The 27,310-nt window shown below is 41.5% G+C and overlaps 1 protein-coding gene across 11 annotated transcripts in view; it reads right to left on the bottom strand.

The window, feature by feature from the left end:
* The window catches only part of SPECC1 (sperm antigen with calponin homology and coiled-coil domains 1), a 292,535-nt gene that overhangs the window by 3,871 nt on the left and 261,354 nt on the right, over nt 1–27,310 (bottom strand). For 7 of the 11 annotated variants that reach the window (XM_037012977.2, XM_037012999.2, XM_037013003.2 and 4 more), the window contains 2 exons: nt 10,852–10,968; nt 6,387–6,446 (listed from right to left, as the gene is read on the bottom strand). In XM_037012977.2, the coding sequence (XP_036868872.2) occupies nt 6,387–6,446; nt 10,852–10,968 (177 nt within the window). The remainder of the gene's footprint in view (nt 1–6,386; nt 6,447–10,851; nt 10,969–27,310) is intronic. The other 4 variants (XM_037013009.2, XM_037013013.2, XM_073234743.1 and 1 more) reach the window with 3 other exon arrangements.

Genomic DNA, 27,310 nt, shown 5'->3' with positions numbered 1-27,310 from the left:
GGGAACCGCTGCCCCACAGTTGCCAGGACAGCTGGTTCCTGGTGTGCAGTTTGCGCCCATGTCTTCACCAGGACAGACTCTGCAATAAGCATCTGTTGAATTTGTGGCTTGAGATAAATTCCCAAGAATGGGATCATCACGAAAGCCTTGGAACCAATTGAAAGCACAACCATTGCTTTACTAGAATTAAATGTTGCCACTTAACGTTGTGGTGATGTTTTTCCTCCCTAACTTAGGGGGCAATGCAGGAGGGGAAGGTGGAGGCCAGAATGTGACAGGCAGGAGGGCTGGTGCTCTGTTGATCTCTCAGTGAAGTCCTGAGATTCATGCCACTGAGCACAGTTAATAGCTCACTTTGGGGTTCCTTTTGTGGTCACAAGAGAGCAGGAGGAAAGGACCCTGATATAAAACCAGAAGCAGGGATGCAGTGGGGAAATAAGGCTGAACTTAGCACATCTGCTCTCAGGTGCTGGCAGCTAGCTGGAGCCTATAACCAGCCATTTATCTCCCTGCTTATGCTAAAAAATTGTTATGGGAAAGGGGTGGAGAAGGGCGATGGACACGCCACACAGACATACCTACAAACAATGTAAAAAGGAAACAAATTTTCACAGAACATAAGGCTAAAAAATCACCTTCTACCTAAAATACTTTAGTCAGGGCTGTACACACAGACTTTTGCAGGAAAAGCTAAAATTCTTATAATAGGAGGCTTGTTGACATGATGATACAGAAAAGAAGCGATCAGGAACTGAACGTGCTCTCTGGGAAACAGACCAGCCCTGCGAGGAGGGTGCCTGCAAATGCAAGCGAGCTGGCAGGCCCTCCCCGACATGGCGGTGAGGGTGTGTCTTCCATCCTGGAGAGGATCTGGAGGTCTGACCCATATTCACAGTTTCACTCAGGTTACCTTATGTGCCTAAACCTAACCGTAATTAAATTAAAGATATTCAGGCACACTGTCAACATCATATCTGAACATGTTTGAAGAAATAATTTAGCACCTTTCAGGAGATGGGAGAGTATGCGGTGTTAATAAATATCTGATAACATGAGACATTTATGTGAACGCCAGACCTAGATGGAGTCACTGGTTAAATTCTACCAAATATTTAAGGAAAAAATAATACTATCCTACACAGTCTCCTCCAGGAAAGGGAAGAGGAGGGAATACTTCCTCAGGCATTCTATGAAGCCAGCACGAACCTCGTACCAAAATCAAATAAAAGCATTATAGGAAAACTACCAATCTCTCACATGAACATAAGATACAAAAATCCTTAACAAATATTAGCAAACTGAATCATGATCAAGTGGGGTTCACCTCAGGAATGCAAGGCTGGTTTAACATTCACAAATTAATCAAAGGTATTCATATTAACAGACTAAATAAGAAATCCATAAGATCATATCAACAGATGCACAAAAAGTATTACACAAAATTCAACAACCATTCATGACAAAAACTCTCTGAGAACTAAAAGTAGAAGGGAATTTCTTTCACCTAACAGAACAAAAACCAAAAGCTGAATCATACTTAAGGGTGAGAGACTGAATACTTTCACCCTAAGACCAGGAAGAGAGAACAAGGCAAGGATTCAACACTGTACCGAAGTCTATTCAACATGGTATTGAAGTTCTAGCTAGTGCAATAAGGCAAGAAAAAGAAACAAAAGGTATACAGGTTGGAAAGGCAGAACCAAAGCTGTCTTTTATTTGCAGTTGACATGATTGTCTATGGAGAAAACTCCAAAAATCTATCAAAAAACCTCTTGTAACTAATATGCAAGTTTAACAAGGTCTCAGGATACAAAATCAATAGCTCTCCTATATACCTGCAATGAATAACTTGAAAAAACAAAACAAAAAGACATTTAAAAGGCACCAAAAAACAATGTTGATGAGAGACATCAAGAAGCTCTATATGAATGGAGAGATGTTCTATTTTCATGGATTGGAAGACTGGGTTTTATTAAATATCAACTCTTCCCAATCTGAGCTATAGATTACAATATAAGGCCAATTAAAATCCCAGCAAGCTTTTTCTGTTAGAGAGCAACAAATTGACTCTAAAGTTTATAAAGGCAAAGGTACTAGAAAAGTCTAAACAATTCTGAATAGAAGAATAAAGTTGGAAGACTTGATTTCATTATTTACAAAGCTGTATTAATCATTAAGTGTGGTATTGGCCAAGGATCATGTTATGTTTATTTTACCACAATAAAAATACTTGAAAAAAAAAAAAAGATGATGATGAGGCTTCCTGCTCCTGAGAGCTCACATCCCAGGAAGGGGGAGGGTAAGCCCCACAGTCAATATACATAGCACAGAATACGCTATATAGTATTACGAGTAAATTGTGCCTTAAGAGCACAGATGGTGGGCAGGGCTTCCTGGAGGTGGGGTCAAGAAGTGGGTAAGACGTGGGCTCTGGAACTGGCCTGCCTGCCTGCCTTGACTCTTGCCTTTGCTGTTCATTAGCCATGTGACCTATTATGAACAGCATGTGCCTCAATGTTCCAACATGTTGGAAAACGCCTGGCACACAGCAAACACTAAAAAAATTTTTTTTCAAAAAAACAGCACAGGTAGCCTTGCTGTACCTGGGAGGGGGTGTTTTCCCTCCCACCTGCTTCCCTAGCCCAAACTTCTCCTTCCCGACTCTCCCTCAGGAAAATAAATAAATAGATAGATAGATAGATAGATAGATAGATAGATAGATAGATAGATAGATAATTTTCTTCATGCAATAAAATGAATTAACTAAAAACCTTTATAAAGTTTATACTACAGAGCAGGCTCAGTCATGCCTAAGGAATCATTTTATACCCTCGTAAAATCCTGAGTTATGATCTCCCTCCACAGGTGACCTGAAGAACTTAATCTCTGTGTGCATGACTGTTCCAGGGACACAGTGGCTTACTCAGTAAGCAACACCCTCACAGACTGTGCGACCCAGGGTGGGAGTGTCCGTCAACAAGACACAAACATGTCTCCTCTGGAGGACACACACCCTGGCTATTTTTATAGTACTGGCGAGGATGCTACATACTCTCTCTCACCTGTTCTGTGAGGAATGCTCACACTTGTGATGTGAGCCAAACCTCTGTATTACACTGTGGATGACAAGGAATGTATTCTAAAATTTGAGGAACAGTGGAGAGCTTTCACTTTAAAAAAATCTCATCTACTAATATGTTATAACCAGAAACCTATATTTACTTGAATATACACAAGTAAATCAACTTTTTTTCCTAACTAACCTAACAACAGAACTTGATCAAAGACCTGAGATTATTACTGTTGCCAATTCTGACTGGATATAAATTATCACGTGTAATTCAATATATTATTTTTTAATCCACATCAAGATACTGAAAAGCAAATTTAATAACGTGGGAAGTTTCTATTTTGTTGATGGACACATATATTCCTAAATACTTTTGAGATTCATCATTATATTTGTCAGTATGTCCTCACAGATATCCGTAAGAGTGCATTTGCTGACTTTGAGAATAATCTGAACAGAATGATCCCATTTGCTTCCCGGCTTTCACTAACTTCTGTAGTATATTAGGTGAAAAGGAGGAAAAAATGTTAAATTGAAAAAGCAGATATTAACTAACACTACAAAGAAAAACATATTCAGTGTATAACATAATTTTGTAACAAGTTCTCATTATATCTTTGGTTGCTTATGTGATTATCCATTGTTGCACGTTAGCTGTTTAGCATTTCAGGAGGGAAGGTAAATCAGGCTCCTGTTACTCTGTCTTGGGCAGACATGTAGGTCCCCTCACTCCTTTTAAAATTCTATAGCCTTGTTATTTACCTGATAGGGATATCTGTTTCTTAAACATTTAATAGAATTTGGGCTTACTGAGATATTTTTGTTTGTGTATGTGACTACATTTTGAACGACGAATTCAATTTCTTTAATGGTTAAAGTTCTCCTTTTTGAATAAGTTTTGAAGAAATATTTACACTTAATATTTGAAGAAATACATTTATATTTCCTTAGAAAATTGTTCATTCTGTTTCAAACACAATAGCATAACATTGTTGATAGTAGTGAAATTTCTACAATAGCTATACTTTCACTTTTTCATTTCTCAGATTCTCTACATCCTCCAAGAGTTATGGAAGTATGCCTTATCTCACTGTTATTTCAACTTAGATTTTCCTGATCACTAATGGCTGGATATCCTTTTTTTTTTGGTATCATAAATCTACTATTACATGAGGAACATTATGTTTACTAGACTCCCCCCATCACCAAGTCCCCCCCACATACCCCATTACAGTCACTGTCCATCAGCGTAGTAAGATGCTGTAGAATCACTACTTGTTGGACATCTTTATAAATGTTTATTGGCCATTTGTGAGTTGCCTATTATAGCCTTTGATAATTTTTACTAGCTTGTCTTTTATCATTGGTTAGTAGAAATAATCTGTTGATTACCTGTCTTTGATTTTTCTGCAGTTTCATTATGATGTGTCTGGATGGATATTTTGTATTATTCTGTGTGGGGATTCATTAAGAATTTGTGGTCTTTCATCATTCTGGAAAAATTTCAGGCATGATTTCTTCATATATTCTCTCTCCTATTCTTTCTTTCCTTTTCTGGAATTCCCCTGGACATGGGGCTTGGACACTGTCTGATTGTATCTTCTGCATCTCTGAAGCTCTATAGGGCACTATTAGCTGGTTAATCCAACAGTCATTCCCAACCTCTCTCTCCTTTGCAGGCTTTTCATCAAGAGGATGAAAAATGTTATATGCTCAGTTTCTCAAACTCCCTTGCAGCTGGGGTGGTCATGTAACAAGAGTACTGCCGGGGAACTAGAGGGACTCTAGAAAGCCTTCTAAGTTCCAGCTAAAGGAAATCAAACCCTGCTCTATCCTGTTCCCCTCCATCCTGCCCTCAAGAAGGGAGTGATGACTGGAGCTTGGCTGCCACATTCAACCATGCAAGAACAAGTATGAGGACAAAGAGCCAACAGAGTTAAGATGGGAGAGTATAGAGAATAGACACTCTGGAATCTCTGGTTACAATGTAGAACAGTGAGGCAATCCTGAAACTACTTCTGGACTTCTCATTAAAAAAATGAACAAACAAAAAACAACTTTATGGTTTGATAGTTGGGTTTTCCATTTCTTGCAGTTGAAAACATACTAATAAAACCCCCTAATAATATATAATATTTTCCATTTTTTAATGTCTCTGTTTTATGTTCCTGGTAATTTTCTTAGGTCTATTTTCTAGTTCAGTAGTTCTCTTTCTGCTGTATCTAATCAGTTTTTCAACCCAACTAGTGCTTTTAATTCCAAATTTTTATTTTGTCAAGTTTTGATTCTTTTTCCAAATCTTTTTTTATAGTATCATGCTCCTTCCTCATGATTTTTATTCCTTTTTATCTCTCTAGTATGTTTAAGCATAGTCTTTTGTAGTTTCTTATTGTTTCATGATCTCAAGTCCTGGTAGATGACTTTCTTGTTTGTTGTATCTGCTAACTAGCTTAAGTAGATCATTTCTGTGAGTGTTTTGTAATTTTGGATTGTGAGTGTATTTTCAGCAGCCACTGTACTACCAGCCCAGGAGCTTCCTACACCAGAGACAGTATAAACTAGGGGCTTCTTGCAGCACAGATATAAACTTGGACACCATACCTCATCTAGCCCGGTTTTCTTTTCCTAAAGATTTTGTTTTGTTTTATTTTGTTGGTCACAAAAAAAATCCAAGGTGGATACCAAGCTTGCTTATCACCTCCCTACACCGGCAGGTGGAGTATTTTTTATCTCCCCTTCCCTAAGAAGAGCAGCATTTTGTCAGCCTTGGCTTTGTGCAGGGTCTCAAAATTAATGCTGTTCATGGGAGCCTTTTCTCTTGTTTCTGTGTGGTCATTAAATAAAGCCTATGCCCATTAGGTTCCCATTTATTATGAGCCCTCTACCACCATCCCCAGCCTCACCCTAGGGGTGGCCACAGTCTCAGCTCATGCCTTGTTGCTCTGGTTTTCACATCTATTTTAATTTACGGTATCTGGTAATTTCCCACCTTTCTTCAGAGCTCAGCTATGTATTGATATTTTTAAAATTATATTTTATTCAGATTTCTAGGTGACTTCAACAGGGGAGCTTTAATGATAATTCACTCTACTATGCTTCTAGAACTGAGATTTATCCACAATGAAATCTTCATTGAAAAAACTCTAAATCATATGTAGTCACACCAACTGGATAATTTTATATTAGGGATCATGAATAACAAAACTTCAGCAAATGGATTTCAATGTTATGTAAGCATCAGTTTAGTAGATGGCATAAACTTCTTTCTTATATAATTAGAATAAAGTATCACAAGGATACAAAGTAGGATACTTACCAGGCTGGGTTTGATACCTACACTTTCAGCTGCTTCAAATGCCAACAAGAGATTCCTTTTCTAGGTTAAAAAGACAAAGAGACTGGAATTATCAACTAAAAATATATAGTTTTTGCTAGGAAAGAACACCAATTGACATTCCCATATGGGTTTATCTACTGTTATAAAACAAACTTTAAGTCAAAGATGCAAATACTGGTCTTAGTTTAAAGTAAAAAAAAAGACTTAACAGGTTACAGTTGCACTAAAAATGACATTATCAATTGATTCCTTATACTATCAAGATAAATCTTTTTTAGTTTGTCAAGATTTATGACATACATATTCTGTTGTGTATCAACAGTTATTAAACCAAGGTATTATATTAAAAAATGGCTTCCAAAATCATGCATCTTCAAAGTAATATGTGCACATAGTTAAATATAATTATATGAAAAACCATTTCTCCCCCAATCCTGGTCCTTGAGAGAAACATCTTAAATTTCTTTCTTTAATTCTTCTGGTGATTACAGTAGTCCCCACCTTATCCTCGGTGCCAGTTGCCCAAAATCAACCTTGGTCTGGAAGCAGATGATCCTCTTTCTGATGTATTGTCAGGTCAGTAGTAGCCTAACACTACATCCCAATGCCTATGCCATTCAGCTCCCTTCATCTCATCTTGTAGGCATTTTAGCATCTCATGTCTTCACAAGAAGGAGTAAGATGCTTGAGAGAGGCCATGTTCTCTCAACTTTTATTACAGTATATTATTATAATTGTTCTATTTATTGTTAGCTATTATTATTAATCTCTAACTGTGCCTTATTTATAAATTAAACTTTACCACAGGTATGGATGTTTAGGAAAAAACACAGCACCTACAGGGTTCAGTACTACCTGCAGTTTCAGGCACCCACTGGGGGTCCTGGCCCGTATGCCCCACAGCTAAGGAGGACTGTTGTGCCACCATATTTCTGTAATATGCTCACACCACTGTGTCCTGACTTCTAACACAGGCTAACTTACTAACTTCCTCTCAAGATAAACAAGGACTTAGGGTGTCCTGCACCTCTCTCCTTCATTATGGTCAACTGGCCCATTTTAGTTCTTTTCTTAGTTATGTTTATGACTTTAAATAATATCCTTAAACCTCCACTTCTAGTTCCATCGATTATGGACTCCACCTCCTGACTCCCCTTTGTATAAGGGATAGTTTCCGTGTTCTTCCCCCACCTTGTCAAGTTTTAAACTATTAAAACGTCTAATATTTGCTTCCGTCTGTAATCACATCTAAGTCTTCTGCACTCCTTTAATAGGATGATCCTGAAAGTTGAAAACAATGAGCAATATTTACACAGTAGTGTGCTATGATTACGTTTCCTTCTTTATAGTTCCATAGTCACATTGCTGTGCCATTCAAAACACTTTTTCAAAGGGATTTTCCGTTTTGTGCCTCAATCAATTGCTCAAAAAATCACACATTTTAAGTGTGCTCCAGATTAGGACCTTGCTTCCCCTCAAAAGTTTGTTTTCTACAGTTCTGCTTGTATTGGATTTTTCTTACTGGGAGAACCAAATGCTATTTTTTGGGTTCTAACTCATTCTCACTGTTGCTTATAATTCGTAACACTCTTGTGACAAACTAACTTTCTGTTCTGATGTGGAGAGACTGCCTCACATTTAGGTTGTAACTCCCTTGCACAGCTTCTCTTTCTTACCTTTATCATATGAGCAAGTTCTTAATCATACCATTATTCTGTGAAATCCTTCAGCCCCAGTCCTCCAAAACCTCATGTCAATTTTTGGATAATACCCCTATTCTACTAGAGCACATTCTTAGGTTTCCTTCTTAAGAAAAGTGGGGGAGGTACACTTTCCGGATGTACTCATATATGAGACTTCTCTTTCTACCATCATACTTGGTGCATAATTCGGCTAGATACAGAATTCTAGGGTGAAAATAGCCCACGTGGCTGCTATGTTAGACTGCACAGATATATAGAACGTTCCTATCATTTTGACTTAATTGGCACTGATCTAGTCACTGATGACCCCCAAGTCTGTATTTCTAGCTCTGAATCCCCTCTAAACTCTAGATTTGCTATCCAATTGCCTGCCTGACATCACCACCTGAGTACTTCACAGACATCTCAGACTTCACATGATTCAGAACAGAACACTTCCCCCCCTCAAATGTTTAATAATCCTGTCTAGCTTGTTTCACAGATTACAAAGGAAGCACCACAAAAAATTCTAATTTATGCCCTGAAATTTTAATATATTCTGTGATGATTAATTTATGTGTCAACTAGACCATGGTACTAGATATTTTACCAAACATTACTGTAGATGTTTCTGTGTATGTATTTTTAGGATGAGATTAACATTTAAATCAGCGGAGCAAATTACCCTCCATAATGTGGGTGGGCCTCGCCCAATCAGTTGAAGGCATTAATAGAAAAGGGCTGGCTCCCCTGAAGAAGAGGGAATTCTGCCAGCAGACTGCCTTCAGACTCAAACTTCAGCATCAACTCTTTCTTGCATCTCCAGACTGATAGGCTGCTCTGCAAATTTTGGATTTGTCAGCCTCCATAATTATGTGAGCCAATTACTTAAAATAAACCCATCTCTCTCTCTCTCTCTCTCTCTCTCTCTCTCTCTCTCTCTATCTTCTATTAGTTCTGCCTCTCTGAAGAGGCCTTTAAAAACCTAAATCACTCTGTTCAGTTATCACTATCAGTGCCATGATCATTCCTTGGACCCTACTTAAATCCTAGTGTACGATAATTAAAATACAACTTTTAAACATCTCTATTCTATCCCCATCTCATAAAGTGGTTCTGTCAAGCTAGACCCCTGGGATCATCTTCGACTCTTCCCTCTTCTTCCCCATGACTCAGGCACCAAGTCCAGGTTACTCTACATCTCAGACAGATCACGAACCTTTCTATGTCTTTCCATCTACGATGCTGCCACCCTAGTCCCCGCAAACAGGTGAAGCCAGGCAAACAGCTCTCAAATCAGCCACAGAAAGACCCTTGCAACTGACAGCTCCTCTCTCATTCCTGTTCCCTGTCCAACTCCTTTTTTCCCATAAAAGCCAGAGAGATATTTTAAAAACATGAATTGTGTCTCTCCACTGCTAGGAGTCCTTCAGTGACCCCCACTGTGCTAAGAGCAGAGTACAAACTTCTCACTAGAGCCACCGTGGAAGGCCTGCAGGGTCTGGTCCATGTCTGTCCTCTGGCATCATCACAGGCCACCCCTCCTGACTCACTGTGCTCCAGCCAGCTGGCCTTCCTCCCTGCCCTTGACTGCATCTAGGTGTTCCCCTGCTCTGCTGCTCTCCTACTCTGGAGAGCTCCCCTGAGCTTTGTGCACTGCTGGTTCCTTCATGCTCGGTCTTCAGATATCAGCTTGAATATCACCTCCTTAGAGAGACCTTCTCAGCCTTCCTGATGTGAGTTAGATCCTCCACTGCTCACTCTCAAGCACAGGCTTCTTTCATAGCTCTTCCATAGCTTGCAATTATTTATTCATAATATTACCTGTTATAGATTTATTTACTTGTTTACTGCCTGTCTACCTCATGAGGGCAAAGAAAATGTCAATATTGTCCACTGTTGTCTTTACTACTGGTCATGATGTTTATTGAGAGAAATGTTTATTGAGAGAACACAGGGCCTGGTTTAGCATTTTCCAAAGCACACTCTGTGGAATATGATTTTGTAGGATGTTCCAGGTCAGGGTTATAGCCCCAGGGACAAATCTGGCCTGTAGTCTGTTTTTGTAAATAAAGTTTTATTGGGAGACAGCATGCCCATTTGTTCACAAATCCTCTATGGTAACATGGGTGCTACAGTGGTAAAATCAAATAGCTGTGGCAGAAACCCATGGACCCATGAAGTGTATCATTTGGCCCTTAACAGGAAGTTTGCCAATTCTTTTTATGGGTGATTATGAATATTTTTTTAAAAAGATTCTGTGAATCTGATTTATGCTGGGTTGAACAGTTACATCAGTTATCAGTTTCTTTAATGAAGTCTTCTCAAAGTCTTTACTATGCTAATGAGCACTGTGAATCTCTAAAAATGTGATATAACATACAGTTTCCCAAGCTAATTTGCGCAGGGGATTCTTTTTGGTGGTTTCTGTTTATTTGAAAAAGACTGAAAATGCTGGCCAAGGTCTTGAAACCATGAAGGTGAGATTCCATCAGGACTGTCTCTGAAAAATGGGTGACAGGATCTTCTCCGCAGCCACAGTAAACTGGTCTTCACTGTGTTCTTCTTGGTAACAAGGCTAGAAACTGAGAAGTATTTACTGAGGGCAGGAATCTACACTTGGTAGTCGTCTACGTCTGGTATTAATATCCTAACATGTGCTTCAAGCCTACAGACCCTATCCCCACTGGGAAGTGTCAGTAACATTAGGAATTCCCCTTGCATGTTCCAGAGGATAATGGGTAATGGGGTGGGTGACTTACTTTCTCCTGACTGTTCAGCTCCTGGTATGGGATGTGGGCAGGCAGGTAGGTATGAAGGAGAGCGCAAAAGGCCAAGCCATCACTCCAGCTGCTGCTGAAATTTGTGATATCAATGTTCTGTGGGGGAAAAGTGGCATTAATCACCAAACAGTGCCAAGTCACAGGACTGTGCCAAGTCACAGGACTTTTCAGGACTGTTAAAGTGGGTACCCATCTCTGGGTTTGCAGGAAGGCAAGATGAGAAGCTGCCCAGTTCTGCTGGGAGTACATTTAATTCTGATGCCACAAACAGCTGGTGTGGCCCAAATCCATTCACAGAATATCATGAAGTAAGTAGGAGTGTAAAACACTATGGAATCCCTGCTCACCCTCTGGTATTTTAAAGACCCTGAGACACCTTACTCTCAAGTCACCCCACCTGATTGGCTTCACAGATCCCTGCATTTCTCAGCCTCACCAGCCGAGGAGGAATCACCACCGCCATGATGCAATGGCCCAGTAACAGCGGGTAGGCCAGCCCCAAACAGGAGGCTGTGAAAGATTACTCGGCTGGTACAGCGCCTGTTTCTGCTGCTAACCTCTCCTCCCCACAGTCTGAGGAGCTTCTTGGGGAAGTTAAAACCCTGTGCTCTTCACTGTCTCCTTGCTACACCACCAAATACATGGGATTCATGAGGCTTCGTGGGGGCGCGAGGGGGAAGGAGCTCCTCCTTTGGGCGAGGCGGGGGCCGGGTGGCTGCTTGGTAAACTGGTAAGGAAACCAAAATCCAGCCTTACTTAGCATTCCATGGAGATTCTGGCTTCTGATTGCCCCAGGCAGGTCCCCTGGGCCCTTGGTGGCTCTGTGAGACCTCTGCCTCTTAGAGCCTCACACCTGTCACGCACCTGCCTCTTCCTTCCTGACCATGCGCAATGTTAACAGGGCTTTTTCCCTGGATTCATGAAGCTCATCCCAAATGAAATGTCAGGTTCCAAAGCCCATGAATTCCTTAATACTTAGGTTGTTTTACACTATGGCTGTCCAAACGCATGGGACTAACTATAGCCTGTGAAGGGGCTGAGCACAGACTGCAGAAGGGTACACACCTAGGGCCCTGCTGAGCTTAGGTCTATATTCTGGGTCCTGGTGTGATGAGAGGACTCAGGCAAGTGTGGGGCTCCTTCCTGCATCTACCCACGTCAGCATCCTGCAGCTACCCAAGTCAGCATCATGGCTCTTATTGAGACAGCCGCTGGGGGCTGGGGGAAGCAGTGAGGCCCCCTTCCTCCTCAGAATACCCCATGCAGGGAAGCGGGAAGCCAGCAAAGCCAGCAGAGACAAGGAGCTGGCTCTCTGTGAAGGAACAGATGCTGACTACCCTTCCTTGCCCCCGCCCAGCCACACGCAAACCCACGGCAGGTGAACTCTGGCTGCCTTGAAAAGGCCCTGTAGGGTGCTTCCTCCAGAAGCAATGTCAGTTTTAAGGAGAGGAAGGGTAAAGAGGAACATGGCATGAAGGTAAACTGCAGCGGGGTTTCAGGGGGGAGACATTATGGAATTCTTGGTGTGTGAAAAGAAATTTTGAATGCACACAGGTGGAAGCACGTAATAAAATGTGATGTAACATGTTTCCTGTGAGGGTTTTGGAGCAAATGACCTATAATCCCATTTGAGCTTTTTGCCTAGATCTTCCCAGTGCTAGTTCAAGCTAGCCTGGATCTTAGCGGTGAGGTAGGCCAAACACCTCGATTCACAGTGAGGCCAGAGGAGGTGGTATGGCTCGACTCACATGTGGTTTACCTAGACGACGGCACGCCAGGAACCCAAGGCCCCACCTCATAGCCCTTTCTATCAAACCTCATTTTGCTTCCTGCCAAAGTTCAGGATGACCCAGGGGGACCCTACAACTTCCCCCCAAAGCAACAGCTTTCAGGAATATGTCATGTTCTCCAGGCTGTTTTGCAGTTATTTACCCAGGGAAGTCTAGCTGTCTGAGAGCAACGCACCACTGTAATATGCCTCTTCATTCTGGTTTTCACGACAAGCACAACCAGATTTAAGGGCTGCTAAGCACCGGTGTTACACAAAGTCTGAGAATGCCCTTGTTGGAAGGCCCTGTCTCAGTTGTCAGGCTGAATGTGTAATAGCTGGGACTCCTTAGGAAGCTGGTCATTTTGATTTTTGGCTTCAAAAAGTGTTTTTGGAGACTTTGGAGCTATGAGATGAGGCCTGGATACTGCTTTAGAAATAGGAAACACTTCAATTTTATTTTCTGAGGGGGTTTGTATGTTTAAAAAGCAGAGGGAAGAATCAGGCAGTGGCTATGACCTATGTGGTTCACTCAAAGTCTCAAACATTTGAAGCAGATGTGTGGACATCAGAGCCTGGGAAGGGGAAGTGAGGAGCAGGGCCCAGCCAGCCTTGGGCAAGTCAGCATCACGGCTCTTATCGAGACAAAATCCCTTCCTTTCTTTGCTGTGTACTGGTCGTTAGGCCCTATCTCCAAACCCAGTGGTCGCAGTGCCTGTGACGGGGCAGACGGAAGGCCAGGGGGCACTTGTTCACGGCAGCATCTGTGTGAACAGGCAAGATCAGCACCACGCTGGCAGTGGTCTTCCTGAAAGGCGATGTGAACCTGCGCCTCATTTACAGTGAAGAAACTGAGGGCTTAAGAGGCGGTGTTTCCATAGAAAGGCCGTATTTTAAACAGAAGGCCAAATGCTCAATGATCAAGATTCAAATCCCTTAAATATGAGTCCCCTTAAATATAAAGCTCCAAAAACAGGGGGTGGTAAGGGCAGCAACATTTGCTGAGTGCCTACAACATGCCTGCCACTGTGCATTTTCTCATTTAATTTTCAGAACCACCATACACTCTTCCTTCCTGATCATGCGCAGTCTTGTACCCATGTTACAGATGAGAAAATTGAAGCAAGAAAAAAAGAACGTAGCCACTCCCAGAGCCAGGGTCAAACTCCAGCTCCCCTGACTACAGAGCACATTCTCCTTTTCTTTTTCTTCCTCCCTCCCTCCCTGCCTTCCTTCCTTTACAGATTTACTTTACACCTAAAGCTTTTAATCCTGATAAGTCTTTCTTTTCCTACAACATGAGAACATTTTACATACTTATCTCTTGTGCGCCGTTCATGACACAAAATGCCACTTCCCTCATCTGCGTGTTCAGAAGCGTTTAGAAGCTAAAAGGGCCTGAAGGAGAGGTGGCACCACCTCACAAGGCCAAGACAGGGCCAGGTATTCTAGTGAACTGAATGCTGCTTAAGAACAGGTTTTGCATGGATGGAGCTAGAGGGTATTATGCTCAGTGAAATAAGCCAGGCGGAGAAAGACAAGTACCAAATGATTTCCCTCATTTCTGGAGTGTAACAACAAAACAAAACTGAAGGAACAAAACAGCAGCAGACTCACAGAACCCAAGAAGGGACTAGCGGTTACCAAAGGGGAGGAGTGGGGAGGGCAGGTGGGGAGGGAGGGAGAAGGGGATTGAGGGGTATTATGATTGGCACACATGGTGTGTGTGGGGCACGGGGAGGACTCAGAGAAGACAAGTAGTGACTTTGTGGCATCTTACTACACTGATGGGCAGTGACTGCAATGGGGTATGGGGGGGACTTGATAATATGGGTAAATGTAGTAAACACAATATTTTTCATGTGAAACCTTCATAAGAGTGTATATCGATGATACCTTACTAAAAAAAAAAATACAAAAAAAAAGGAAGGCACTTCAGGATGCCCCATTCAAGTAAAAAAAAAAAAGACCAGGTTTTGATCTGTAAAGATAAAAGAGTAACAGGTTGAGACTAAAACCCAGCGAGACCAAAGTCACCGCCGAAGAATCAATCAGAAAGACTTAGGACCTCAGGAGGGCCGGGACTCCAGGGCCCCAAGACACACTGTCAGGCATGATGCTCGCGCATCAGCAGCAAGACCAGCAAAAGCTACACGAGAAGGAGGTAGTGCCCAAGTTTTCAGAAAAAATAATTATGGAAATCCAAACCTAGTCCAGTCATCAAGTCCAACATCTGGGTCAGGGATACCTCTCTTTCATGTGACCTCTGCTGGCCGTGTAGAAGACTGAATTTTTCTGACACTGGCAGAGGTGGAGGGCAGACCAGCTATGACTTGTAATGTTATAGTCATTCCAGGAACATTACACTAGCAAATAAAAAATTTACCCTTCTTATCTCTGAGTGGAACAACTCCCATTCTAGTTCCCTCAGTGTCATTTGAGATTGTAATTCTATTTGAACAAGAGAATCAACAATTCCCAACTCAACACAGCTGGCTGAACAATTAAAAACGGGAATATTTATGATAGCTCAGATGAGAAGATGGTCAGTCTGATTAGCGCTGACACATCTCAATGGTTGCTCTGTTGCTCTCATTATTACCAAAGTGGTTCCTTACTGCTCACTGAGGTGTATTTCGGTGAGCCTCAGGTGTGCTTTGGTGGATGAGGGGTTGGCTGATATGGTGTGACACAATTTGATAATGCTCATGTTTTTCACATGGAATCACAGAAAGAGGTAGGTCAGTAGATGCTTTACCGGATCTCTCACTTTGTTTTGGAAAGTCGCATCGCTCTCATCAGCAGACCCGAGGGTGTGCAGGGAAAGCTAATGTGGGTAGGATGGCCTCACAGTGCAGGGAGCAGGGAACAGCACTGAAGTCCAGGGCTTTGCTGGGCCGGCAGAGTCTTCCCCTGGGTCCTGTGAACAGGGCGGTGCAGACAGTCCAGGGATGTGGGTGACAGCACACTGTCCATCCAGTTTTGGGGGGCTGGTTTCTCTGGAGTGGAAGAGCATCTGGGAGGTAGCCAGGCAGGGTGTGTGGGTCTCAGCAAAGTGCACTAAGATCCTGTCTCACTGTCGCCACCAGAGAGGTCAAGGAAACCACAGTGGGAAGGTACTCACACGGACTGGACCATCATCCTATGTAGCAGGCAGAAAGACAGGTCTCTTGGGCCAATCCTGAGCGCCCCAGGAGGCAAGGTGAGGACTTACTGCAGGTCCTACCCCTGGACGGGGAGGAAAAGCCTACCTTTTGGTTAGGGGTGGTCAGGACTGGCTAGGCCTTAGAGGGCAGGGGTGTATCTCACTGAGCTTGGGGGCAATAGTTCCCAGTGCCTACAGAGGCAGGCTCTGACCCAGGACGATCACACAGATGTTCCAAGAGGTGTCAATATGATTGTCTGCCTTTGCTCTAGTATTCTGCAGAACCTTAGAATCACCCAAATCAAATTCACCTGAAGAATAACTTAGAGGAAAAAGGAAAGCGGCCCTCAAGGCATCCTACAGGATGTGTCTTCAACTGTCCTCATTGTTAATTCCTGAATAAAATTGACTGGATAATTTTAGCATTGACTGTAAGTTAGTAACCAGAGGGGAGCACGGAGAAGGCTCTGGGAGCTGGCAAGGCTGTGTTTCTAGACCTGGACGCCAGTTCCACGGTCTCTGTGAAAACTCACTGAGTTGTATGCTTGTGTGTTACACCAATAAAAAAGAAAAAAGTTCAGAAGGAGGGAGGAAAGCATACAGACAGACAGACAGGCCCTGATCATCTTAAGGAGCTGAACTACGGCTGCTGAAAGAACTTTGACATTCTGGATTTATGTACTGTAAGATTTAGGGGAGGAAAAAGCAGAGCAACAACCAAAGGAAGCTTGCCGGTTGCTTTCCCAAGGGAGATGGCAATCACTCATTGCAAATTATCCCTAAGTTCCTCTAGGATGGATATAAATACTTCAGAGACATTTCTCAGTGGGAGAAAATTCTGGGGAAAGGAACATACAAGAGGTAACATTGCAAGCTTCTCCAAAATAGGTTAAGTTTCTAGGAGTGCTTAGAAGAAAATTTTGTAAGAAACAGACACTTGTCCTCAGTGCAGCAAATGCCATGAGGGAAGTGAGTACACGGAAGAGTACACAGGAAGCTAAACTGACTTCAGTGGCTATCCATGAATATTTTCTTGGTGTGGTTGAGATTGTTGGCAGGTAAGGTTCTAGAGGGGAGAATGCAGAGGCAGGACAGAAGCAAAGAAAGCAAAACAATCCACCGCATTTGCTTCTAGGAATTTCATTTCATTTGCCTTTTGTTGCCTGGAAACACCACCATTTGGTGAAAATATGACCCACTGGGGAGAGGCTGCAGAGACGTGCTGAGAAGGGTCCTATGCGGAACCCAACTGAGCATGGAGCTGGACCCTGCGGCTGTCTGATCTCATTCCCACCACCTTCGCAGTGATCCTTTTTCTCTGAGGCTCTCTAGGTTCCTCCATTAGATTTCTATGAATGGGCTGTGTGTGTGTGCACTAAATGCAAAAGTTTAGGAAAAGTTAAAAAGAAAAGTAATCCAAGCTTCTGGGAAGAAGGGGATTGATTAGAAAATGCAGTCTGTTCACTGTTGCAAGGACCAGCTGTGCTGGGCACACCCACCATCCTCATTCCTGGGCCTCTCTTGGCTTCGGGGATAGGAATTTATGGTCACAGCCATAAAATCAGACAGAATTGTCTGTCTGTCTGTTTTTTTTCAAGGGGTAACATAGCAATTTACAGATCATAGAGGATAGAAGAATCTCATGACTCACTAAGGTTCAGCATGTACAGGAAGATCCCTGGGAGGACCAAGCTCACTTTGAAGATTTGGTGAGAAAAAAATACCAAGTAAATGCACATGTAAGTGGGTTCATGTAAAATCTCAACAAATGATATTTCCTGCATTACTGTTCAGAATGGGGAACTGGAAAATCCTAGTTGTCTATTGATTAAGCCAAGTAAACTTCTATTTTGGGGGAAAGTTTTTATTAAAAACAATTCATAACTTAGTTTTCTAATTCATAGGCATTCCTGTGAGGCTCAGGGGAGAAACAACATCTGGTTTTTGATGAGTTTGCTGTATGCAATGAGTCCTGGATGAGTGATGTTGTTCACTAGTTGTTGGGTAAATGTTAACCTAGAGGGTCAGACCTATACTTTTGTATATTATCACTGACTTCCTTGAAGAAATCTGGGAGGGATAGAGAGTAACAAATGGATAGACTCAGACAAAAAGAGTAAAGTCTTGCCTGTAAGTAAGGGGAGGAAGATGCAACGAAGAACTTGTTAGAAAGGCAGGTGAGGCCTTAATTTTTTTCTTTATATAATAGATTGAAGGTGGCTACAGATTCCCTGACATTTTCCAACTGAGAGGTGGAGTCCAATTCTCCTGCTCTTGAATCTGGGCTGGCCTTAATAATTTGCTTGAATGTAGAGGAAGTGACATTTGGGATTCCCAAGACTAGGTCATAAGAAGCCTTATGCGTCAACCCAGGACTCCTGGAACACTCTCTCTGGGAGCCCTGAGGCCCCTAAGGGGTGTGGGAGCCCATGACAGCCATGTGCAGAGGCTGTCTAGAGAGAGACCTGCCAGCCCCCAACTGTTCCAGCCTATAACCATTCAAGGCCCCCAGACATGGGGGGGAAGAAAGGAGTCAGGACTAAACTGCAGACTTGTGAACAAATAAACACTGTTATTCTAACCCCCTAAGTTTTGGGGTTGTTTGTTATAACTATAGATAACTCAGAACACCTTACTTCTTTATATCTGCTGCAAAGTGGAAAATGGAAACCAGCATTTTGCTGCTCAAGCAAATACATTTGGAATTCCTTTTCTCTTCTGATTGTATTCATATTATTATTTTAATAATTTATTTCTCTACTTAAGATTTTATATAGCTGAAATTTTGAAGATTGGATTAAAGATGGTGGCATGAGAGGTAGAACACAGACCTCCTCCTAAAACCACATACAATATGAAAATATAATCAATAAAACTAATCCTGAAAGAGCAACAGGAAAGAAGGCTGCACAAGATTGCATACACCTGGAGAAAAGAGCAGACCTCATGGAACAGGGTAACATACCAAATTTGTGACCTGGCAGGACCCAAGCCCTGCACCCACACCTGCCCACCAGGGGGAGGAAGAGAAACAGAGTGGGGAGGGAGTGGAGGCCTGGGACTGCTGAACACCTCACCCTGAAGATCTGCAATGGGAGAAAGAACCTACATTGTACGGTACTCTGGTGAACAGTGGGGTTGGAAAGCTAAGACAGGCAGAATACCTGGAGAGATGGAGATTCCAGCTGCTTGTGGAAAACAGGATTTCATATCCAGCTGATGTGGGCGGGCAGTCTGAGAGACTTCCTGAAAGCGAGAGGGCTGCTAAAGGGGCAAGGATTGCACAGAGCTTACTGCTCAGGAGAAAGGATAGGTAGACAAAATTGTCCAGGTGTGCCTAGGGTACCTAACTGGTTTTCTTGGTTTCACTGGATATGGCTGGTAATTGTAGGTCTGCTTTTATTATGTAGCTATATTCCGATTCTGTTAATGTGTGTACGCAATTTAATTAGTAGTTTGTTAAAACCTATACATGCTTATGTTACTCTACATGAAGAAATGTCAAAGAAATAATCAATCTTCCCATGTTTTCTTCTGTCTGCTACTTCTATAGCTTTTCTTCTTCCTTCCTAATTACAACCCTTTAGTAGAATTCGTGCCTCATATCGAAAATTACCAAGTATCATAATTCTTCCAAGTGGTAAAGATACCTCAAGACAAATGCTGGGCATAGAAGCCACAGGGCATAAATCTGCAAAGAAGTAAAAAGCCAACCTTTTCAAAGAATATGGCTTCTCTCTCACTTACCAACTTTACATTTCCCTGTATGGCCCCGGAAGATGACTGGTTAGCCAGAGAAGGGTCAGATTCCTCAAGGGAGGAACAACCTAAGAAAGGCACAGTCGCAGGGGGGCCATCAGGTGAGAAATTGGGGATCAACAGAGGTGAGGCTTAGAACCTCACCCCCCCTGTTTTGAGAGAAATCTTCTGCATCCATGGATATTTTGTTGCCCTTGTCTAGCTTGGATTAATACTTAGTCTATAGGCACACACCTGATCATCTACATTTGCCCTCCTACAGCACTAAATTATTTTTTCTACCTTTATCTTGCATCTACCTACCACTTCAGCATTTTATTTAAAAAAAAACCAATAATAATAGTAAGGGAGAAATGTGGGATTCACATATAAATCAAGTATAAAAATCAAACGAATAATCATATCTGACCTGATTGTTTATAGTTCATAATGCATGATCAAAACTGAAAGTTTCTGTGATGACTGCCCTTGCACTGTTCACCATGTAAGAACTTATTCACTATGTAAGAACTTGTTCACCATGTAAGAACTTGTTCGTTATGCTTCAGAAGATTGGAGACTGTTGAGAATTAGGCTTGGGGTTGATTAATGATTGTGCATTGAGTCCCCTATACAGAATTTTATTGTTAACAACCATTTGATCAATAAACATGAGAGATGCCCTCTCAAAAAAAAAAAAAGGCACTAATCCAGTGACTGCAGTGGGGTATGTGGGGGAACTCAATAATAAGGGTGAATGTAATAACCATATTGTTTTTCTTGTGAAACCTTCATAAGAGTGTATATCTTAATAAAAAAAAAAAATTGTCCGGGCACACTCTGTCCAGCAGGTTGGGAACTTAAACATCTTCAGGGACTCTATCCCCCTGGCTGGCTACACAGTTCCAAGGCCTGCCACTGTGATACACAGCCTTCTGTGTCTTCAGCCCAGCTAACCTGCACCAGGTTCTCAAACTGGCAGCCCCTGCCCTGGGATCAGGCCAGCCAGAGAGAAGCCCCACCTACAGCAGCTACAAACATAGAGCATAGAGGCTTACACCTTTGTATTGGGCGTAACAGCTGGGAAACAGGAACCAGCTCTTTCCTCCCCTCAGGCACCAGCACCACTCCCCTGCAACCGCTGACATCGCTCTAGGGGCTGAGCAGCTCCACAGAGTAGAGCTTTTGGGCACTAGAGGGTGCCACATACAAATATGAAATGTCAAAGGAACCTGGTTCAAAGCAAAATCTTAACACCAGAGGAAGGACCGAGTGAGACTGTATTAATAAATCTTCCTGAAAGAGATTTCAAAATAAAAATCATAAACATGCTCATGGAGGTACAGAAAAATATTCAAGAACTCAGGAACGAATTCAGGTCAGAGATCCAATCATTGAAGAGCACAATGGAGGGTATTAAAAGCAGATTAGATATGGTGGAGGAGATGATAAATGAAATAGAAACTAGGGAAGAGGAATACAAAGAAGCTGAGGCACAGAGAGAAAAAAGGATGTCTAAGAATGAAAGAATACTGAGAAAACTGTGTGACCAATTCAAATGGAACAATATTCATATTATGGGAGTACCAGGAGAAGAAGAGAGACAAAAAGGGGGGATAGAAAGTATCTCTAAAGAAGTAATTGCTGAAAACTCCCCCAATCTGGGGAAGGAGATAGTCTCTCAGGCCATGGAGGTGCACAGATCTCCCAACACAAAGGACCCAAGGAGGACAACACCAAGACATATAATAATTAAAATGGCAAAGATCAAGGATAAGGACACACTATTAAAAGCGGCCAGAGAGAGAAATAAGATTACATACAAAGGAAAACCCATGAGGCTATCATCAGACTTCTCAGCAGAAAACTTACAGGCCAGAAGGGAGTGGCATGATATATTTAATGCAACGAAGCAGAAGGGCATTGAACCAAGAATACTCTTACCTGGCAAGATTATCATTTTAAATTTGAAGGAGGGATTAAACAATTTCCAGATAAGCAAAAGCTGAGAGAATTTACCTCCCACAAATCACCTCTAGTGTATTTTGGAGGGACTGCTATAGATGGAAGTGTTTCTAAGGCTAAATAGCTGTCACCAGAGGTATTAAAAAAGGATAGATAAAGAGTACAGAATATGATATCTAGTATATAAAGAATGGAGGAGGGAAAAAAAGGAGGGGGGAAAAAAAGAACCTTTAGATTGTGTTTGTAATAGCATACTAAGTGAGTTAAGTTAAACTCTTAGATAGTAAGGAAGTTACCCTTGAACCTTTGGTAACCAAAAATCTAAAGCCTACAATGGTAATAAGTACATACCTATCAATAATCACCCTAAATGTAAATGGTCTGAATGCACCAATCAAAGGACATAGACTCACTGAATGGATAAAAAACCAAGACCCAACTATATGATGCCTTCAAGAGGCTCACTTCAAACCCAAGACATACACAGACGAAAGTGAAGGGATGGAATAAGATATTTCATATAACTTAATAGGGAGAAAAAAGCATGTGTTGCAGTACTTGTATTAGACAAAATAGACTTGAAAACAAAGAAAGTCACAGGAGACAAAGAAGGGCATTACATAATGATAAAGGGGTCAATCCAACAAGAGGATATAACCATTATAAATATCTATGTACCCAACACAGGAGGACCTACATATGTGAAACAAAAACTAACAGAATTAAAAGGGGAAACAGAATGTAATGCATTCATTCTAGGAGACTTCAACACACCACTCAATCCAAAAGACAGATCCACCAGACAGAAAATAAGTAAGGAGACAGAGGCATTAAACAACATGTAACTTTTTTTTTGCCCTCTTTCAGCATTAAATTATGTTTTCATGTGCCTGTCACTTTCTATCCCCCCTTTTTGTCTCTCTTCTTCTCCTGGTACTCCTATAATATGAATATTGTTCCATTTGAATTGGTCACACAGTTCTCTCAGCATTCTTTCATTCGTAACAGATGGACTTAACAGACATCTATGAACTCTCCACCCAAAAGCAGCCGAATATACATTCTTCTTAAGTGCACATGGAACATATTCAAGAATAGATCATATACTAGGCCACAAAAAGAGCCTCAGTAAATAAAAAAGATTGAAATTGTACCAACCAGGTTCTCATACCACAAGGTATAAAACTAGAAATAAATTATTCAAAGAAAACAAAAAAGCCTACAAACACATGGAGGCTTAACAACATGCTCCTAAATAACCAATGGATCAATGACCAAATAAAAACAGAGATCACGCAATATACGAAGACAAATGATAATAATAATTCAACAACACAAAATCTGTGGGACGCAGCAAAGGCGGTGCTAAGAGAGAAGTATATTGCAATACAGGCCTACCTCTGGAAAGAAGAACAATCCCATATGAACAGTCTAAACTCACAATTTACAAAACTACAAAAAGAACAAATGAGGCCCAAAGTCAGTATAAGGAGGGACATAATAAAGATTAGAGAAGAAATAAATAAAATAGAGAAGAATAAAACAATATAAAGAATCAATGAAAGCACGAGCTGGTTCCTCAAGAAAATAAAGTAGATTAACTCCTAGCCAGACTTATCAAGAAAAAAAGAGTCTACACACATAAACAGAATCAGAAATGAGAAGGGAAAATCACTATAGACACCACAGAATTACAAAGAATTATTAGAGAATAGTATGAAAAATTATATGCCAACAAACTGGAGAACCTAGAAGAAATGGACAACTTTCTAGAAAACACAACCTTCCAAGAGTGACCCAGAAAGAAACAGAAAGTCTAAACAGACCAATTACCAGTAACGAAATTGAACTGGTAATCAAAAACTACCTAAGAACAAACCCCTGTACCAGATGGCTTCACCACTGAATTTTATCAAACATTTAGTGAAGACTAATACACATCTTCCTTAAAGTTTTCCAAAAAGTAGAAAAGGAGGGAATACCTCCAAACTCATTCTATGAGGCCAGAATCACCCTAATACCAAAACCAGACAAAGATACCACAAAAAAAGAAAATTACAAACCAATATCCCTGATAAACAGAGATGCAAAAATACTCAACAAAATATTAGCAAACTGAATTCAAAAATACATAAAAAAGATCATCCATCATGATCAAGTAGGATTTATTCCAGGGATGCAAGGATAGTACAATATTAGAAAATCCATCAACATCATTCACCACATCAACAAAAAGAAAGACAAAAACCACATGATCATCTTCATAGACGCCAAAAAGGCATTTGACAAAATTCAACATCCATTCATGATAAAAACTCTCAACAAAATGGGTACAGAGGGCAAGTACCTCAACGTAATAAAGGCCATATATGACAGAACCACATCTAACATCATACTGAACAGCGAGAAGCTGAAAGCGTTTCCTTTAAGATCAGGAACAAGATAAGGATGCCCACTCTCTCTACTTTTATTCAACATAGTTCTGGAGGTCCTCACCACAGCAATCAGACAACACAGAGAAATAAAAGGCATCCAGATTGGTAAAGAAAAATTTAAACTGTCACTGCTTGCAGATGACATGATATTGTACATAACAAAACCTAAAAGAGTCCACTCCAAAACTACTAGATCTGATATCTGAATTCAGCAACATTGCAGGATATAAAATTAATACACAGAAATCTGTTGCATTCCTATATACTAATGATGAACTAGCAGAAAGACAAATCAGGAAAACAATTCCATTCACAATTGCATCAAAAAGAATAGAATACCTAGGAATAAACCTAACGAAGGAAGTAAAAGACCTATATGCTGAAAACTACATGACACTCAAGAAAGAAATTAAGCACGATATCAATAAATGGAAATACATCCTGTGCTCATGGATAGGAAGAATTAATATTGTCAAAATGGCCATCCTGCCTAAAGCAATCTACAGATTCAATGCAATCCCTATCAAAATACCAACAGCATTCTTCAACGAACTAGAGCAAATAGTTCTAAAACTCATATGGAACCACAAAAGACCCCAAATAGCCAAAGCAATCCTGAGAAGGAAGAATAAAGTTGGGGGAATTACGCTCCCTGACTTCAAGCTCTACTACAAAGCCACAGTAATCAAGACAATTTGGTACTGCACAAGAACAGACACATAGAGCAATGGAACAGACTAGAGGGCCCAGATATAAATCCAACCATATATGGTCAATTAATATATGATAAAGGAGCCATGGACATACAGTGGTGAAATGACAGCCTCTTCAACAGCTGGTGTTGGCAAACTGGACAGCTATATGCAAGAGAATGCAACTGGATTATTGTCTAACCCCATACACAAAAGTAAACTCAAAATGGATCAAAGACCTGAATGTAAGTCATGAAACCATAAAACTCTTAGAAGATAACATAGGCAAAAATCTCCTGAATATTAACATGAGCAACTTTTTTCTGAATGCATCTCCTCAAGCACGGGAAACAAAAGCAAAAATGAACACATGAGACTACATCAAACTTAAAAGCTTCTGTACACCAAAGGACACCATCAACAGAACAAAAAGGCATCCTACAGTATGGTATTTGTAAATGACATATCTGACAAGGGGTTAACATCCAAAATATATAAAGAACTCACACACCTCAAAACCCAAAAAGCAAATAACCCGATTAAAAAATGGGCGGAGGATATGAACAGACAATTCTCCAAAGAAGAAATTCGGATGGCCAACAGGCACATGAAAAGATGTTCCACATCACTAATTATCAGGGAAATGCAAATAAAAACCACAATGAGATATCACCTCACACCAATAAGGATGGCCAGTATTGAAAAGACTAAGAACAACAAATCCTGGTGAGGATGTGGAGAAAGGGGAACCCTCCTACACTGCTAGTGGGAATGTAAGCTAATTCAACCATTGTGGAAAGCAGTAGGAGGTTCCTCAAAAACTAAAAATAGAAATACCATTTGATCCAGGAATTCCACTTCTAGGAATTTACCCAAAGAATAGAAGTTCTCAGATTCAAAAAGACATATGCACCCCTATGTTTATCGCAGCACTATTACAATAGCCAAGATATGGAAGCAACCTAAGTGTCCATCAGTAGATGAATGGATAAAGAAGATGTTGTACATATACACAATGGAATACTACTCAGCCATAAGAAAGAAACAAATTCTACAATTTGCAACAACATGGATGGGGCTGGAAGATATTATGGTCAATGAAATAAGCCAGGTGGAGAAAGCCAAGTACGAAATGATTTCCCTCATTTGTGGAGTATAACAACGAAGTAAAACTGAAGGAACAAAACAGCAACAGACTCACAGACTCCAAGAAGGGACTATGGTTAAGAAAGGGGCAGGGTGGGGGAGGGCAGGTGGGGAGGGAGGGAGAAGGGAATTAAGGGGTATTATGATTGGCACACATGGTATGGGGGGATCAGGGAGAAGACAGTGTTGCACAGAGAAGGCAAATAGTGACTCTGTGGTATCTTACTACACTGATGGGCAGTGACTGCAATGGGGTATGGGGGGGACTTGATAACAGGGGTGAATGTAGTAATAACCACATTGTTTTTTTCAGGTGAAACCTTCATAAGAGTGTATATCAATAACACCTTAATAAAATAAAAATAAAAATGATAATAAAAGAAAGATTTTATATAGCTAATTATCTCCCAAATCAAATTTGAAACCTTTTTTGCTTATCTTTCAGGATAAAAAAACTTGTGGCCCTACTCAGTCTAGAGAACTAAATATCACTAATCCTCTAAAATATGAGCCCTGGGAACCACATCCAGGTTTGTTCTGGAACAACCGGGGAGGGTGCATGTGGGCTAAGAAGTAGAGGCCTCGCTGTCCTCATGTCACAGCACCTTCCCAGGCAGGGAGGGAGCCCACCCTCATCAGCTCTCTCCCAAAGCTCCCTTGGCTCTTCCAGTTTGTCATTCTTGGGGAATTTTTAATTATTCTAAGTTCAAGAACAAAGAAATCCTGCTGAGATTTTGTTGGAATAGAATTAAATCCAGAGACTTGGAATTTACTTTTTAAATGATTCTTCCCACTCTTTATTCCTGTTCAGGGAATTGGGGGCTTGAGAGGTTGCCGAAAGTAGCTGACAACAGCATGTGTAGGCAGGGTGGCCGCCCTTTGCTTCACACGGCAAGGCCCAAAGGGGTAAGCACAGGGGACAGCAGGGCAGGAACCTCCTCTGTGGATGAGAGCTTTCTAATGATGGAAGGGCTGCTGCATCTCCAGTGATGTGCAGGCAGATACGGCATGACCTCTGCCTGGAGACAGAATCAACGGCCATCAGAAGAGTGGCTAGCACTCTCTCTCTCTTGCTTCCTCCGTTGCTCCTTCCTTTTCATTTCACAAACACTCCTGAGTTCCCACCCGTGACCTTTCCCTCTTGAGGTTCCTGGTATCCTGACACTTGGCCTGGTTTCACTGCAAGTGCCCGGCTGCCTGCCGCCCCTGAACCATCTGTCTGAGTCCACACCCATGCCAGCGCTCCCCTCCCGTCCCCACCCCACAGACCAACAAGCAGGGCCAGCATGCACAGTAAGGCTGTCAAAGGAGATGAAATGCAGCGGCTCAGCTTGGGAACTTTGGTTCCTTTACAGCCTCCTGTGAGAAGAACTTCTCTCTGCACCTTTCCAGGGCCCCCAAATGATTCTCTGCCATGGGCTCTCCCCAGGGCTGCCCTGCTCCAGACTGCTACAGAAACACTTGCCTGAAGTTATCTTCCCCCACCCCCATTTCTCTGCAGTTTTCTGTTGAGTTGATAACCTCATTTCCATTAATTTCACTCTTCTTG

The sequence above is a fragment of the Manis javanica genome, chromosome 4, assembly GCF_040802235.1.
Source record: "Manis javanica isolate MJ-LG chromosome 4, MJ_LKY, whole genome shotgun sequence".
Taxonomy (NCBI): Eukaryota; Metazoa; Chordata; class Mammalia; order Pholidota; family Manidae; genus Manis; species Manis javanica.
This window is presented reverse-complemented; position numbering and strand designations above follow the sequence as displayed.